An 18,214-nucleotide genomic window follows, 5' to 3' on the forward strand; every position below is an offset into this window, starting at 1 on the left:
TCTAGTATTTAGTAGGCACTTTAAAAATGTTTATTGACTAACAACTAAAAAGAATTGTAAGAATACATCTAGCAAGTCTATCAAAAGAGTTTTAAATTAAAAAGGATGGGGAAGGAGGAAGTGGCTGAGGATTATCCACCAAGCTGGACACCATAGTAAGTAGCTAAAATGAAGAAGACCAGCAGGTGAGACCCCCATAACTTCACAGCAGGCAAAATCCAAGGAAGGAACCAGTAGGAAAATCCGTGGCTTCAAAGGTTTAAGCACAAATGTCCAAAGTTTAGAAAACAAGAAAAAGGAATCAGAGGTCATGATATAAGGAGGCAAAGCCAGTCTCCTAAGTGCAGGGCAGTTGGTTTTTGAAAGACAAGGACCCAATGATATCAAAGGGGCCAAGGAGGAGGTATTAAACTAACTGCACTTTCTGAGGTGCAGCCAAGTTCATTGAAGGAGAAATCCCAGAGTCAGTGAGTTCAGGTGAGGCCAGGCAGAAACCATTGGCCCTAAGGACATCTCAGAGAGGAAGACTCAGGCTGAGGGAAGTCCCGAGCAAAGGAGAGCTCTTTCTACAACTGCTCCCCAAGATGCCTGTCTATCCACAGGCATCATAATGTGGCAAAGTTCACAGAATATAAAAACAGTTCAATTGAACTGACAAAATGATCAGGACTGATGCCCTAAGCAACATTCTGACCCCAAAGTTCGCCTGCCCCTACATCTCTATAGAAAGGATAGAAGTGGGATGTAGTTGTCTGGGATCAAAGTTGGCCTTTGGAATTCACCTGGGTTTGGGAACTCTGAGGGGGAACTCCAACACAGTCTACCCTGACATCCTGCCCATCATCATTGCCCCCACATGGCCTCTCATTGCCCCTGGAGCTGAACCTCCATGAATCAGTCAATGCTTCCAGCAGCACATTCCACCTGGCTCTCAAATAACTCAGCCATGTCAAAGGTACCCATCTTTAACTTGAAGTTGATTTTTAACCAATACATTCTGTAAATTAATCTTTGTCATGCTTAACACATACAACTGGCACTGCTCTGTCTCTGGTTTATAGTGAAAACACTTCTCTTGCCTGGAAATATCTGGAAGTTTTTTTATGAGTCTTCTTATCATCTCGGACTCCATATGCAAGTTGGACCTCTACTAGGGATCCTCTGGGCATGGTGCTCCCATAGAATGAGCATTTAAGTGCCCAAGCTTGGTGCTAATATATCCTTCCACCTAGACGCTAAACCTTGTGCCAGTTTTTCTTCAGGAATGGTCTGAAATATTTTGGCATCCTCAACAGCACACAGACTTGAGAACACTGTGTACCTACATTGCTTCAACAAGTGAGGAGGAAGGTTCTGGGAGAGGGTCATCACTCATCTAAACAATAAATCTTGTGTTTTGTTGCAGTCAAATGACTACTTTCTTCACCCAGTAGCTCTCTGAAGAAATTCTCTTCTTGTGGCCAGCATTCCAGTCCTGATGGCCTTTGAGGATCTCCTACCTGATGTTGGAGATATGGGAAAATTCCAGATCCTTCAGACCTTTTTTCTTGCTGTCCCTCTAATATTTGTTGGTAGCCATTTTCTGATAGAGAATTTCACAGCCTTTGTCCCTGAGCACCGGTGCTGGGTTCACTTCCTTGACAATACCTTGGATTTGCTCAATGTCAGTGGGGATCTTAATTTTAGCTCTCTACTAAAGCTTTCCATCCCCCTGGATTCCAATGGGAAAGTAGAAAGGTGTCGCCGATTCCTCTGGCCACAGGGGCAGCCCTTGGGTCCAAATGTCACAGGACAAAACCTGAGCCAGCTGGAGATGGAGCCGTGTGTGGATGGCTGGGTTTATGACCAAAGCCTCTTCACTTCTTCCATTGTGACTGAGGTAAGTGGTTCTTCCTGCTGCCACATTCCCATCTCAGAAGATTTCATTTTCCTTTTCCAAAGGTCCCACTGATTTGGAACTTGATTCCCTTGATGAATGATGGAATTGGATTCCTCTCCTCAGCCAGCCCTCCCTCTCACAGCTCCCTTTGTGATAAAAAATTAGTGAGTTATCCACTGATTAGGCCCTGCTATCAAATGGCAAATGAACAATGCAGAGAGATTTATTCTACAGGTTTTCTTTATGCTCCAAACACAGGCTCATCTGTATAGGAAAAAAGTCAGAGAGCTGAGAGCTTCAGCAGCCCTATATAGAATATCAAATATATAAGCAGTGTGGGTGCAATGGAATTTTACAGAAAGCAGGAGGGGAGGAGGGGCAGGGTGTACACATCAGAGGAGGAAAGATAAGCATGTCTGCATCAGGAAGGTCAGGGTCAAAACGAGCTTGAAATTAATGTCCCAAGCTTGACTGTACCATGTAGGATTGTATGAGGAAGACAGTGTCCTCTTCCTGTCATAGTGGGCCAAGAAATCCGAGCCAGAGTCTCTTTCCCATCATAGTCTTTCTCTTGCCACATTGGCAGCAAGAGTCCTGAGCCTGAAATTCTCTTTCCTTACTTTAAGATCTGATGCTTTTATCTTCCTTTTCAGTGGGACCTGGTGTGCGATTCACAGACACTGAAGTCCTTGCCTCAGTCAATATTCTTTGCTGGGATTCTGGTGGGATATCTCATATGGGGCTATTTCTCACACAGGTCAGTCTTACCTGGACATAGATGTTCCTGAAACCCAGGGAGCTGAGGGCCATAGAGTTAAATGTTGGAAGTTGATACTATAGATTATTTGCTCCATCCCACTTATTACACAAAGGAGGAAGCCATGGCACAAAGAAGTACAGAGTCTTGCCCAAGGTTATATACCTATAATCAAAAGCAGAATTCAAATCAAGGACTTTTTATTCATTTCCACACTAAGCTAGAAGTCCACAATAACAGGGAGAAAATTCAGGGCTAAATTTGGAGCTGTGGGTGGAGGTGGGTCTAAGACTGGAAAGATTCCAATAAGAAAGGCAGGCTGGTGATGGGGTGAACATGAGACAAAGGTCAGTCAGTCAATAGTCAGTCAATAAACATTTCTTAAACACTTAACATGTGCCAAGAATTGGGCCAAGAGCTGGGAATGGGAAACGAAGCCAAAACAGTCCCTGCCTTCGAGGAGCTCACATTTAGCGGGAGAGACAACATGCAAACAACTCTGCACATTCAAGAGACGTACACAATAAACTGGGGGTAGCCTGAGGAGGAAGGCACTGCCCTGTCATTAAGTAGGACTGAGAAAGGCTTCCTGCTAAAGGTGGAATTTTAGCTGAAAGTTAAGGAAGCCAAGGAGGCTAGAAGGAAATGAGGGGAAGGCATTCCAGGGAGGGGGGATAGCAATGGAAACAGTGGCCGGTGGGGGCTGCGGGTGGGGAGACGACATTATGCCTTTGCACTGGGGTCACAGCCATCAGGTTTCCTGTAATGTAGGTTTGGGAGAAAATGGATGCTGCCTCCAAGTTACCTCATGGTGGCTGTCTCCAGCACTGGGGCTGCCTTTGCCCAGTCATTCCCATTTTACTGCTGTCTTCGCTTTCTGCTTGGGTTTTCAATATCAGGAGCCACACTTAGCAGTGGGACGCTCGGTAAGTCTCCTCTGTGGGGCTTCTTCAACATTTGCACATCTTCTTTGAGATCTCACCTGTGTCTGAAATTATTCCTGTGCTGGGGTTTCCTTTCAGTCATGGAATGGACCACCAGCCAACACCGGCCCCTGGTAACAGTCATAGTTGGTGTATCCACCATTCTGGGGCATCTCTTTATTGGGGTTCTGGCTTATGGCATCCAGGAATGGCGGAAACTCCAGCTGGTGGTGTCTGCTCCCATCTTTGCCTTCCTCCTGACTACTTGGTAAGTGCCTCCGGGGCTTATGTTCTGTCTCTGAGAGCCTGCAGATGGAAGGTGAAGAATCCCAAACTTTTGTATATGGGAAAGCATTTCAGGATGCTTTGGATCTCATAAGCGAATGGGAATGTTTCCCATAATTGGACATGTGTGTCAGTCAAGAGTTAAAAACCATGCGTGGATGACATAGCCTTGAATCCAGATGTCTTCATCAAATTTTCTGTAGGTCATAAGAAACAGAGAGAATAAAATGAAAGCTATTAGTGATGAACAGACTTTTCCCAAAGTACTAAAAAAATATCCTAAGACACAAGAGATGGGTTAGAAAAATAATTTAATTTCAAATCAGAAGTCATGAGTTCAAATCCCACCTTTGACCCCTATTACATGAGTAACCTTTCACAAATCACTTACCCTTCCCATGCCCCAGTTTCTTCCTCTGTGAAATGAATGGGTCAGACTAAGTGACTTTTAAGGTCCCTCCTAGCTTTAGGGGGAGCTAGCTTGTGCAGTGGATGGAGTACTGAACTTGGAGTAAGGAAGACTCTTCCTCACGAGTTTAAGTCTAGCCTCAGACACTAACAGCTGTGTGACCCTGGGCAAGTCACTTAACCGTCTTTGATTCAGTTCCTCATCTGTAAAAATGAGCTGAAGAAGGAAATGGCAAACCACTCCAGTACTTTTGCCCAGAAAACCCCAAATCACATCATGAAGAGTCAGACATTACTGACATGACTGAACAATAACAGCATCCTACTGGAGGAAAAAAGGGTCTTTAACAGAATAGAAGATGCTCAAGCATTTCCAATGGAAAGACTAAAGCTGAATAGAAATATATTTATATTTATATATAGGCATTTATGTAAATATATTTGTGTCTTTACATGTTGACTCTCCGTTAGAACATGAGCTCTCTGAGGGTATGCACTGTTTTTGCTTTTTCCCTGTATCACCACCATTAGCACAGGGTCTGGCACATAGTGAGCCTATAATAAGTGCTTATTGATTTATTGAGGATAGAGTTAAGAGAATTACACCCCAAAGGCCTTTCCACCATCTTTCTGTCTTCTGCAGCTTCTTTCCAGCTGTGATGTGAAAACAGTCTCTTCAACTTCTCTCAAGCCCTTCCACTTAATAGTCTTTCTCTGACTCACTCCTCATCCAATTACCTTTATAATGCTTCTTCACAAAATAACAGTTTAAAACAAGAAAGTGGTTTCTCCTCGTCTTATTTTGTCTTCTCAATAGCTTATCTCACAAATCCTCATAGATCTAAATCGAACTCATACATGCTCTCTGTGACTCCATGGGGAAAAACATCTCTTAGGATGACAATTGCATTGATTACTACGTTTTACCTTCTTTGCTGCTAAAGAGAGTTTCTGTTTCTGCAGTCTATGTAGGAGAGGCTTTGGAAATGACCTCTCGTGAATGCTTCAAAGGCTGCCTATAAATAGCACAGGCAGACTTCCTCTCTAGCCACAGCTTGGCATAATGCACGATTCAGGCTCCCCACAGGTTATCCCTCACTTACGCTATATAACTTTTCTTGTGACACCTTTTGAGCCAACTTTTCAGTCTGTGTCCACCATGCATTTCTCCATAGATCTCTGGAGGACCCACAATGTCAGTTCTAAAGATATTGTCCCAATCCATATTCTGTATAATATCATATAAAGAACAGCAATGTCAAAGATGTTAGGGCTTGGTTTCAAAGAGAATTTTTCTTTAGACAGACTTTTGAAAATCAATTTCATTTCTACTCCAGAAGCTATTGAGAAGTACATGTTCATGGGCCAAACACTGGTGGCAGGAAGCAGGAGGGCTGAGAAGATTCTGGCTTTTTAATATGTGGAGACAGGAACAAAGGGTGAGGTAGAGGAAACACTTGAGGGGATGAAGGAGTGTGAGGAGAGCTAAGACTCTCAGGGGAACATGGAATTCGGGTTGTCTCCACTTTTTAAAAAATTAATTAATTAATTTTTAGTTTTTAACTTCAGTTTTCACTTTTTTCAGCTTTTGAGATTTTAATTTTCTGCCCTCCCTTCCTCTATCCCCTCCCCAAGATAGCGCGCAGTCTTATATAGGCTCTACATAGACATTCACGTGAAACATTTTCACACTAGTCGTGTTGTAAAGTAGTATTGAAACCAATGGGAGGAACCACAAGAAAGAAGATACAAACCAAAAGAACAAAAGAAAGAAGTGATCGAACACTTTGATCTGCATCCAGAATCCATAGGTCTTTCTCTGGATGTGCATGGCATGTTCCATCTTGAGTCTTTTAGACTTGTCTTAGATCCTTGCAGCTAAGTCTATGAAAGTCAGTCATCATACACTGTGGCTGTTACTGGGAGCAAGGTTCTCCTGGTTCTGCTCGCTTCACACAGCATCAGTTCATATAAGTCTTTACAGGTTTTTCTGAAGTCTGCCTGCTCATCATTTCTTATAGTACAATAGCATTCCATTACATTCATATACCATAACTTGTTTAGCCATTTCTCAGTTGATGGAATCTCCTCAATGTCCAATTCTTTGCCACCACAAAAAGAGCTGCTATAAATATTTTTGTACATGTGGGTCCTTTTCCCATTTTTATGATCACTTTGGGGTACTGACCTAGAAGTGGTATTGCTAGATCAAAGGCTATGGATGGTTTTATTGTCCTTTGGGAAAAGTACCAAATTGCTCTCCAGAATGGTTGGATCAGTTCACAACTCCATCAACAATGCATTAGTGTTCCAATTTTCCCACAACTTCTCCAACATTTATCATTTTCCTGTTTTGTCATATTAGCCACTCTGATAGGCATGATGTGGTACTTCAAAGTTGTTTTGATTTGCATTTCTCTAATCAATAGTGACTTAGAGTTTTTTTCATATGACTATAGATAGCTTTAATTTTTTCATCTGAAAACTGCCTGCTCATATCCTTTGACCATTGATCAATTGAAGAATGACTCATATTATAAATTCAACTCAGTTCTCTCTATATTTTAGAAATGAGGCCTTTATCAGGGGCACTGTCTGTAAAAATTGTTTCCCAGGTTTCTGCTTACCTTCTAATCTTGGTTGCATTGGCTTTATTTGTGCAAAATTTTTCAATTTAATGTAATCAATATCATTCATTTTGAAGTTCATAACATACTCTATCTCTTTTTTGGTCATAAATTCTTCTCTTCTCCATACATCTGACAGGTAAACTATTCCATGTTCTCCTAGTTTGCTTATAGTATCAGCCTTTACATCTAAATCATGTACCCATTTTGACTTTATCTTGGTGTAGTTTGTAAGATGTTGGTCTATGCCTAGATTCTGCCATACTGTTTTCCAGTTTTCCTAGCAGTTTTTGTTAAATAGTGAGTTCTTCTCCTGAAAGTTGGAGTCTTAGGATTACTATAGTCGTTGACTATTGTGTCTTGTATACCTAACCTATCCCAGTGATCTACCACTCTATTTCTTTTCTTTTTTTTAGCTTTTACAAACCTGGATATTTACTGAGAAGATATAACAAGAACAAAGTTTTCAAATCATTTCCCACCTCCAACACTTGAGGGCATGCTCTCCTCTATATCCCCTAAATCTCTGAGGAGAGTAAGCCAAAATTTAAAGTAGCTACCCTGAGCATTCACCCTCACTTTCAAATTTGTCATTACTGTTGGCTAAGTCAGCTTCTTAGCTACTGCTGGGCTTGACTCCCACTCCTTAAGGCTATGCTGGTGACTTGGCTCATAGTAAATGCTGACTTGGACTCCTGTCACTGGACTTCCAATATTTCCAAACTCACAATATGCTCCAATATTCTTTCTCCTTTTCATGCTTCTCTTGATTCTTGTGTTTGAAAGTCAAATTTTCTATTCAGCTCTGGTCTTTTCACTGAGAAAGCTTGAAAGTCCTCTATTTTATTGAAAATCCCTATTTTGCCTTGGAGCATCATACTCAGTTTTGCTGGGTAGGTGATTCTTGGTTTTAATCCTAACTCCTTGACCTCCAGAATATCATATTCCAAGCCCTTCAGTTCCTTAATGTAGAAGCTGCTAGATCTTGTATTATCCTGATTATGTTTCCACAATACTCAAATTGTTTCTTTCTGGCTGCTTTCAGTATTTTCTCCTTGACCTGGGAACTCAGGAATTTGGCAACGATAATCCTAGGAGTTTTCTTTTTGGGATCTTTTTCAAGAGGTGATCAGTGGATTCTTTCAATTTCTATTTTACCCTCTGGATCTAGAATATCAGGGCAATTTTCCTTGATAATTCCTTTTTTTAAATTTTTATTTTTAGTTTACAACACACAGCTCTACATAATCTTGAGTTCCAGACCCCCTCCCCCCTCACCCCTCCCTCCCCAAGATGGCATGGAATCCCACATAACTACCACGAACAACTTCACATTGAACCAATTCACACACTAGTCAAGTTGTGGAGAAGAATCACCACCAATGGAATGAATCATGAGAAAGAAGAAACAGAACCAAAAAACCCCCAACAACCCAAAAACAAAAGAGAAGAAAAAAAAGGGTGAGAAAAAGGTGAGCACGAGGCGTGCCTCAATCTGCACCCACACTTCACAGTTCTCTCTCTGGATGTAGACAGCACTCTTCATCATGAATCCTCCAGAGCTGTCTCTGTACCCTGTGTTGCTGAGAAGAGCGAAGTCTGTCAGGGCCGGTCCCCATAGAATCCACACATCTGTGGCCATGCACAGTGTTCTCCTGACTCTGCTCCGCTCACCCAGCACCACGTCGTGTAGGTTTTTCCAGGCTGGCATGAAGTCCGCGTAATCCCCATCTCCCATGGCACAATAGTATTCCATCACCTTTATACACCACAGCCTGTTCAGCCATTCCCCAATTGATGGGCATCCCTTTGATTTCCAGTTCTTAGCTACCACAAAAAGAGCTGCTATAGATATTTTTGTACATATGGGTCCTTTTCCCGCTTGTGTGATTTCTTTGGGATACAACCCTAGAAGTGGTATTGCTGGGTCAAAGGGTATGAATATTTTTATAGTCCTTTGGGGGTAGTTCCAAATTGCTCTCCAAAATGGCTGGATCATCTCACAACTCCACTAGTAATGTAACAATGTTCCAATTTTCCCACATCCTCTCCAGCATTTATCATTTTCCTGTTTTGTTATTTTACCCAATCTGACAGGAGAGATGTGGTATCTAAGAATTGTTTTGATTTGCATTTCTCTAATCAGTAGTGATTTAGAGCATTTTTTCATATGCCTATAGATAGCTTTCATTTCTTCCTCTGAAAACTGCCTGTTCATATCCTTTGACCATTTCTTAATTGGGGAATGACCTGTATTCCTATATATTTGGCTCAGTTCCCTGTATATTTTAGAGATGAGGCCTTTATCAGAGACACTGGTTGTAAAGATTTTCTCCCAGTTTTTTGCTTCCCTCCTAATCTTTGTTGCATTGGCTTTTTTTATACAAAAACATTTCAGTTTAGCATAATAAAAATTATCCATTTTGCATTTTGTAATGCTCTCTATCTCTTTTTCTGTCATGAATTCTTTTCTTTTCCATAAATCTGATAGGTAAACTATTCCTTGCTCTCCCAAATTGCTTATAGTATCAGCCTTTATTCCTCTATCATGAACCCATTTTGACTTTATTTTGGTATATGGTGTAAGATATTGGTCTATGCCCAGTTTCTGCCCTACCATTTTCAGTTTTCCCAGCAGTTTTTGTGAAATAGTGAATTCTTAGCCCAGAAGCCACTTTGGGTTTATCAAAGAGTAGATTGCTATAGTCGTTGACTCCTCCATCTTGTGTACCTATCCTATTCCACTGATCCATGACTCTGTTTCTCAGTACCAGGTAGTTTCGATGACTTCTGCTTTATAGTACAGTTTAATATCTGGTATTGCTAGGCCACCTTCACTAGCATTTCTTTTCATTAATACCCTAGATATTCTAGACCTCTTGTTCTTCCAGATGAATTTTGTTATTATTTTATCCAGCTCTGTGGCACAATGTTTTGGTAGTTTGATTGGTATGGCACTGAATAGATAGATTAATTTAGGTAAAATTGTCATTTTTTATATTAGCTCGGCCTAACCATGAGCACCTGATATTTTTCCATTTATTTGGACCTGAATTCATTCACATGAAAAGTGTTTCATAGTTATGTTCGTATAGTCCCTGAGTTTGTCTTGGCAGATAGACTCCCAAATATTTTATAGTGTCTACAGTAACTTTGAATGGAATTTCCCTTTCTATCTCTTGCTGTTGGGCTTTGTTAGTAATGTATAAGAATGCCAAGGATTTATGCGGGTTTATTTTATATCCTGCAACTTTGCTAAAGTTGTTTATTATTTCAAGTAGTTTTTTACTTGATTCTCTAGGATTCTCTATGTAAATCATCATATCTTCTGCAAAAAGTGATAATTTAGTTTCTTCTTTGCCTATTCTAATTCCTTCAATTTCTTTTTTTCCTCTTATTGATACAGTTAACATTTCTAGTACCAAATTGAATAGTAGGGTGATAATGGACATCCTTGTTTCGCCCCTGATCTTCTTGGGAATGCATCTAGCTTAACCCCATTACAAATAATGCTTGCTGATGGTTTTAGGTAGATGCTATTCATAATTTTAAGGAAGGTTCCACTTATTCCTATGCTTTCTAGTGTTTTTAATAGGAATGGGTGTTGTATTTTGTCAAAGGCTTTTTCTGCATCTATTGAGATGATCATATGGTTTCTGCTAGTTTTGTTGTTGATATGGTCAATTATGCTAATAGTTTTCCTAATATTGAACCAGCCTTGCATTTCTGGAATAAATCCTACCTGGTCATAGTGTATTCTTCTCGTGATAAGTTGCTGCAATCTATTTGCTAATATTTTATTTAAAAATTTTGCATCAATATTCATTAGAGAAATTGGTCTATAATTTTCTTTCTCTCTTTTGACTCCACCTGGTTCGGGTATTAGTACCATATTTGTGTCATAAAAAGAATTTGGTAGGACTCCTTCTTCACCTATTTTCCCAAATAGTCTACAAAGTATAGGAATTAGTTGTTCTTTAAATGTTTGATAGAATTCACATGTAAAACCATCTGGCCCTGGAGATTTTTTCCTAGGGAGTTCATTGATGGCATGCTCAATTTCTTTTTCTGAGATGGGGTTATTTAGATATTTTACTTCCTTTTCTGTTAACCTGGGCAGTTTATGTTTTTGTAGATATTCATCCATATCTCTAAGGCTGTCAAATTTATGGGCATACAATTGGGCAAAATAATTTCTAGATATTGTTTTGATTTCCTCTTCATTAGAGGTGAACTCACCCTTTTCATTTTTGATACTGGTAATTTGATTTTCTTCTTCCTTTTTTTTAATCAAATTGACCAGAGGTTTATCAATTTTATTGGTTTTTTCATAAAACCAGCTCTTTGTTTTGTTTTATTTATTTATTTATTTATTTATTTATTTATTTATTTATTTATTTATTTATTTATTTATTTATTTATTTATTTTTAGTTTACCACACACGGTTCTACATAGTTTTGAGTTCCAGTTTTTCTCCCCTTCCTCCCCCCTCCCTCCACGTCAAGTCGTGGAGAAGAATTTTGACCAATGGAATGAATCATGAGAAAGAAGAAACAGAACCAAAAAAACAAACAAACCCAAAAACAAAAACAAAAGAGAAGCAAAAAAGGCGAGCATGTAGTGTGCCTCAGTCTGTATTCAAACTTCGCAGTTCTTTGTCTCGATGAAGATAGCATTCTCCATCGTGAGTCCCCTGGAGTTGTCCTTGCCCCTTAGGTTGCTGAGAAAAGTGCAGTATGTTAGGGTTGGTCCTCACGGAATCCATATATCTGTGGCTGTGCACAACGTTCTCCTGGCTCTGCTCCGCTCACTCAGCATTATGTCGTGTAGGTTTTTCCAGGTTGTTATGAAGTCTGCATCATCCCCATTTCTTATGGCACAATAGTATTCCATCACCTTCATATACCACAGCTTGTTCAGCCATTCCCCAATTGATGGGCATCCCTTTGATTTCCAATTCTTGGCTACCACAAAGAGAACTGCTATAAATATTTTTGTACATATGGGTCCTTTTCCCGCTTGTGTGATTTCTTTGGGATACAACCCTAGAAGTGGTATTGCTGGGTCAAAGGGTATGAACATTTCTATAGCCCTTTGGGCATAGTTCCAAACTGCTCTCCAAAATGGCTGGATCAGCTCACAACTCCACCAGCAATGCAACAATGTTCCAATGAATATTGATGCAAAAATTTTAAATAAAATATTAGGAAAAAGATTGCAGCAACTCATCACGAGAATAATACACTATGACCAGGTAGGATTTATTCCAGGAATGCAAGGCTGGTTCAATATTAGGAAAACTATTAGCATAATTGACCATATCAACAACAAAACCAGCAGAAACCATATGATCATCTCAATAGATGCAGAAAAAGCCTTTGACAAAGTACAACACCCATTCCTATTAAAAATACTAGAAAGCATAGGAATAAGTGGAACCTTCCTTAAAATTATAAATAGCATCTACCTAAAACCATCAACAAGCATTATTTGTAATGGGGATAAGCTAGATGCATTCCCAATAAGATCAGGGGTGAAACAAGGGTGTCCATTATCACCCCTATTATTCAATTTGGTACTAGAAACGTTAGCTGTAGCAATAAGAGAAGAAAAAGAAATTGAAGAAATTAGAATAGGCAAAGAAGAAACTAAATTATCACTTTTTGCAGATGATATGATGATTTATCTAGAGAATCCTAGAGAATCAAGTAAAAAACTACTTGAAATAATAAACAACTTTAGCAAAGTTGCAGGATATAAAATAAACCCACATAAATCCTCAGCATTCCTATACATTACTGACAAAGCCCAACAGCAAGAGATAGAAAGAGAAATTCCATTCAAAGTTACTGAAGGCACTATAAAATATTTGGGAGTCTATTTGCCAAGACAAACCCAGGGCCTATATGAACATAACTATGAAACACTTTTCACGTGAATAAAATCAGATCTAAATAAATGGAGAAATATCAGTTGCTCATGGTTAGGCCGAGCTAATATAATAAAAATGACAATTTTACCTAAATTAATCTATCTATTCAGTGCCATACCAATCGAACTACCAAAATTTTTTTACTGAGCTGGACAAAATAATAACAAATTCATTTGGAAAAACAAGAAGTCTAGAGTATCTAGGATATTAATGAAATGACATGCTAGAGATGGTGGCTTAGCCACACCAGATATTAAACTGTACTACACAGCAGCAGTCATCAAAACTGCCTGGTACTGGTTAAGAAACAGGGGTGTGGATCAGTGGAATAGGATAGGTACACAAGTAGGTGAAATCAACAAGTTTAGCAATCTACTCTTTGATAAACCCAAAGAGGCCAGTTTCTGGGCTAATAATTCACTATTTCACAAAAACTGTTGGGAAAATTGGAAAATGGTAGGGCAAAAACTGGGCATAGACCAATATCTTTGTTTTATTTATTAATTCAATAGTTTTCTTGGTTTCAATTTTATTAATCTCTCCTTTGATTTTCAGTATTTCTAATTTGGTATTTAATTGGGGATATTCAATTTGCTCTTTTTCTAGTTTTTTCAGCTGTTATGTCCAGATCATTGATCTCCCTTTTTCCCTATTTTATTCATGTAAGCATTTAGGGATATTAAACTTCCCCTAAGAACTGCTTTTGCTGTATCCCATAAGTTTTGGTATGTTGTTTCATTATTGTCATTCTCTTGAATGAAGTTATTAATTGTTTCTCTGATTTGTTCTTTGGCCCACTCATTCTTTAGAATTAGATTATTTAGTTTCCAATTAATTTTTAGCTTATTTTTCCATGGTACAAATAATTCTTACTGCATCATGATCTGAAAAGTGTGCTTTGACTACTTCTGCCTTTTTGCACTGGATTGTGAGGTTTTTATGCCCTAGTACATGGTCAATTTTTGAGTATGTGCCATGTACCGCTGAGAAGAAAGTATATTCCTTTTTATCTCCATTCAGTTTTCTCCAGAGGTCTATCATATCTGCCTTTTCTAAAATTCTGTTTACCTCCTTAACTTCTTTTTTATGTATTTTGAAGTTAGATTTGTCAAGTTCAGAAAGAGGGAGGTAGAGGTCTCCCAATATCATAGTTTTGCTGTCTATTTCTTCCTGTAACTCTCTTAACCTCTCCTCTAAGAATTTGTATGCCATACCACTCGGTGCATATATGTTAAACAATGATATTGCTTCATTGTTTATGGTGCCTTTTAGCAGGATGTAATGTCCTTCCTTCTCTCTTTTAATTAAATCTATCTTTACTTTTGCTTTGTCTGAGATTAGGATTGGTACACCTGCCTTTTTTAGTTTAGCTGAGGCGCAAAATATTTTACTCCAACCTTTTACCTTTATCCTGTGTGTATCCACCTGTTTCAAATGTGTTTCTTGTAAACAGCATGTTGTAGGATTATGGTTTTTAATCCATTCTGCTATCTGCTTCCGTTTTATGGGAGAGTTCATCCCATTCACGTTCACAGTTATGATTTCTATCTGTGTCTTTTTCTCCATCCTATTTCCCCCTGTTTATGCTTTTATTTCCCCCTGTTTATGCTTTTATTTCTCCCTTTCCCCTTCCCCTCCTGAAGAAAGTTTTGCTTTTCACTGCCACCTTCCTCAGTTTACCCTCCCTCTTTATTCCCCTCCCTTATCTTATTGTTTCCCACTTGTTACTTCTCCCCTCCCTTCTGACTACCCCCCTCCCTTTTTCTCCTCCTTCCCCTCCTACTTCCTGTAGGACAAGTTATGTTTCTATACTTATCAGGGTATGTTATTCCCTTCTTGAACCAGATCAGATGATAGTGAAGCTCAAATACTGCTCTTCTCCCTCCCTTATTTCCCTCTACTATAATATGTTTTTGTGCTTCTTCATTTGGTGTAATTTACCCTTTTCTACTACCTCCTTACCTCTTCTCTCATAGCCCTCCCTTTACATATCTTACTTATGTTTTTTACCCTTATGTCAATTATTTTATACAGGCATTCACAATCTATGTGTATCCCTTTCAATCATCATAATAGCTGTACCATTCTCAAGACTGACATATATATGTCTATATATCAAACATACATAAGATGATATAATCCCATACAAAGATGCAAATAATTTGGCCTTATTAATTAATAATGTTTGTGGGGGTTTTTCCCCCTGTTTACCTTTTTATGTCTCTCTTGAGTTTTGTATTTGGAGATCAAATTTTCCATTGAGTTCTGGCCTTTTCATCAGGAAGGTCTGGAATTCCCTTATTTCGTTGAACGTCCATCTCCTTGTCTGAAAAATTATGCTTAGTTTTGCTGGGTAGTTGATCCTTGGTTGCAGTCCCAGCTCAGTTGCCCTTTGGAATATCATATTCCAATTTCTCCTGTCTTTTAATGTGGAAGCTGAGAGATCCTGCATGATCCTGATTGTAGTTCCACGATATTTGAATTCTTTCCTTTTGGCCACTTGAAGTGTTTTCTCCTTGACTTTATAGTTCTGAAATTTGGCTATGATATTTCTTGGTGTTTTCAGTTTGGGATCTCTTTCATGGGGTGATCGGTGAATTCTTTCAATAACTATTTTGCCCTCCAGTTCTAGGACCTCTGGGCAGTTGTCTTTGATAATTTCTTCGAAGATACTGTCAAGGCTCTTTTTTTTCATCGTGGATTTCCGGTAGATCAATAACTCTCAAATTGTCTCTCCTGGATCTATTTTCCAGGTCAGTTGTTTTCCCAATCAGATATTTCACATTTTTTCCTATTTTTTCATTCTTTACATTTTGTTTTACTACTTCTTGGTGCCTCGTAGACTCATTAGCTTCCCCTTGCTCAACCCTAATTTTTAATGAGTTAGTGTTTTCATTTTGCTTTTGAGTCTCCTTTTCCAGTTGGTTGATTTTGCCTCTCAGGGTGTCATTTTCTCTGTCTAGATTCTGAATCTCCGTAGCCATTTTGCTAATCTTTTTTTCCCATATTCTCTTTTAGCTCCCTAATTTGGTTTTTAAAATCCTCCTTTAGCTCTTCCAGCAGTGATTTTTGGGCTGGAGACCAGTTCACATTACCTTTTCAGGTATCAGATGTATCAACAGTGTCATTGCTGTCCCCTTCCATATTGGTATTTTGATCCTGCCTATCTCCATAAAAAGAATCTATTGTCTTCGTTTTTTTTGTGTTCTTCTTCATGTTGGTTTGCCTTTTCCTGGCTTTACAACAAATTTCTGCCCTTGGGGCTCATGGCTCTCTGTCCCAGCTTTCTTATTTTGGGGATTGTGAGTCTAGAATTATAACCTTCAGTTTCCTGAGGTGTGGGGGAGGGGTCTGGCTCCCCGATGTCTCTTTCCCTAGGGGTGCTCTCCAGCACTGTTGCTCTTCAGCAATGGTCTCAGCTGTTTGTTGTTTGAGCTGATGTCTGGCACTTCCCCTGGGGGAGCAAGATTACATCTGGGCTCCTGGTGTTGACCCCTGCCGGCTCTGCCCCTCTGGTGCTAATGAACTTCTGCTATTTGACCACTGAAGCCCCACTTCTTTCTCCTCTGTTCCAGTGTTCTTTTTTTTTCCCCTGAGGAATTCTCTGGGTGGGGAGGGGAGGGATTAGAGCCATTTACCTGGCCATTATGTCTCCCGGAAATTCAAGAAGCATTTCATACCTCCGGGCTGCAAGCCTCAGGAGTCGGTGTTTCACAGCCGGTGGCGTTGCGCTGCCTCTTGTCGCTTCCACAGACTGCCGTCCTGTGTTGGGAGGCCTGGGGATCTCCTTGATAATTTCTTGAGAAATGATGTCTATGCTCTTTTCTTGATCATGGCTTTCATGTAGTCCAATAATTTTAAAATTATCTCTCCTGGATCTATTCTCCTGGTCAGTGGTTTTTCCAATGAGATATTTCACATTGTCTTCCATTTTTCCGTTCCTTTGGTTCTGTTTTATAATATCTTGATTTCTCATAGAGTCACTAGTTTCCACTTGCTCCAATCTAATTTTTAAGGTAGTATTTCTTCAGTGGTCTTTTGGACCTCCTTTTCCATTTGACTAATTCTGTCTTTCAAGGCATTCTTCTCCTCATTGGCTTTTTGGAGCTCTTTTGCCATTTGAGTTAGTCTATTTTTAAGGTGTTATTTTCTTCAGTATTTTTTGGGTCTCCTTTAGCAAATCATTGACTTGTTTTTCATGGTTTTCTTGCATCACTCTCATTTCTCTTCCCAATTTTTCCTCTACTTCTCTTACTTGATTTTCCAAATCCTTTTTGAGCTCTTCCATGGCTTGAGACCAATTCATACTTTTCTTGGAGGCTTTTGATGTAGGCTCTTTGACTTTGGTGACTTCTTCTGGCTGTATGCTTTGATCTTCTTTGTCACCAAAGAAAGATTCTAAAGTCTGAGTCTGAATGTGAGTCCGTTTTCGCTGCCTGTTCATGTTCCCAGCCAATTACTTGACCCTTGAGCTTTTCTTTGGGGTATGACTGATTGTAGAGTAGATAGTACTTTGTCTCAAGCTTTGGGGGCTGAACTGCTGTTTTCAGAACTCCTTCTACACAATAAGCTCTGCCACAGCAGCGCTCCTCCTCCCCCAAGAACCTCCCAGCTCTGTGCGATAGACCTCACCCAGTGACCATCTAGGATGTCCTGGGCTGGAGCCCTGCTTCCCTCTGTTATTTTGTGGTTTATGCAGTTCTAGAGCCATTTTTATAGTCATTTAGAGGATCCTGGGGGTCAGCCCTAGGCAAGTCTCTGCTTTCCATCTTGGCTCTGCCCGCTCCCCCCCAAGAAAGTCTTATTGAATGATTATATTATTGTTTATGACTTCATGAGTTGGAGTGGTCTTTTAAAGAAACAGTTGTAGTAAAATCTGTATGGAATTAATTGAATGATCTATGCTCTAGTATCAATAATCTTTGAATTAGAATCATTTTGTTTCTAAGTTTTTTTTAAATTTATCTCATCTCCGAAGAGACTTCTAACTCACTAAGGTAGAAAAGTTTGTTAGAGAATTCTTAAAATGGTTCAGCCTCTGCACTAATGATCTTACAATCCCATGGAGAGTACCCTGCTCTGATGCTCTCAATGGATGGTCTAGAAAGAAACTTGTATTTACAATGTTAAGGGGGCTCATTAAACACATATTTCATCTTTCTAATTAAGACTGTGGTGACAAAATTTTAGGTAGATTCAAGAAGCGTTTGTTTTAACCTTGAAAGTTTTAACAAACTGATGCTAGGCCTGTTATATTTATTTTTTTTCTTTTGCTAGAGCAATAAGGGAACAGAGAGGGTTTAGAAGGAAGCTTGAAAATCAAGAAAACAAATTATTTCTAATAGAAAAGATAAGATAAACATCTCTTAGGATGGATGGAAATGTCCATTTCCTGGTCAGTG

The 18,214-nt window shown here is 39.3% G+C and overlaps 1 protein-coding gene across 1 annotated transcript in view; it reads left to right on the top strand.

Annotated features, from left to right (window-relative positions):
* Positions 1 to 1,477: 1,477 nt before the first annotated feature.
* Positions 1,478 to 18,214, top strand: part of LOC118852927 (solute carrier family 22 member 11-like) — a 31,997-nt gene continuing 15,260 nt past the window's right edge. The window contains exons 1-4 of the mRNA XM_036762657.1: positions 1,478 to 1,879; positions 2,533 to 2,636; positions 3,408 to 3,562; positions 3,659 to 3,827. Of these exons, the coding sequence (XP_036618552.1) occupies positions 1,478 to 1,879; positions 2,533 to 2,636; positions 3,408 to 3,562; positions 3,659 to 3,827 (830 nt within the window). The remainder of the gene's footprint in view (positions 1,880 to 2,532; positions 2,637 to 3,407; positions 3,563 to 3,658; positions 3,828 to 18,214) is intronic.

This window comes from Trichosurus vulpecula, chromosome 6, assembly GCF_011100635.1.
Source record: "Trichosurus vulpecula isolate mTriVul1 chromosome 6, mTriVul1.pri, whole genome shotgun sequence".
NCBI lineage: Eukaryota > Metazoa > Chordata > Mammalia > Diprotodontia > Phalangeridae > Trichosurus > Trichosurus vulpecula.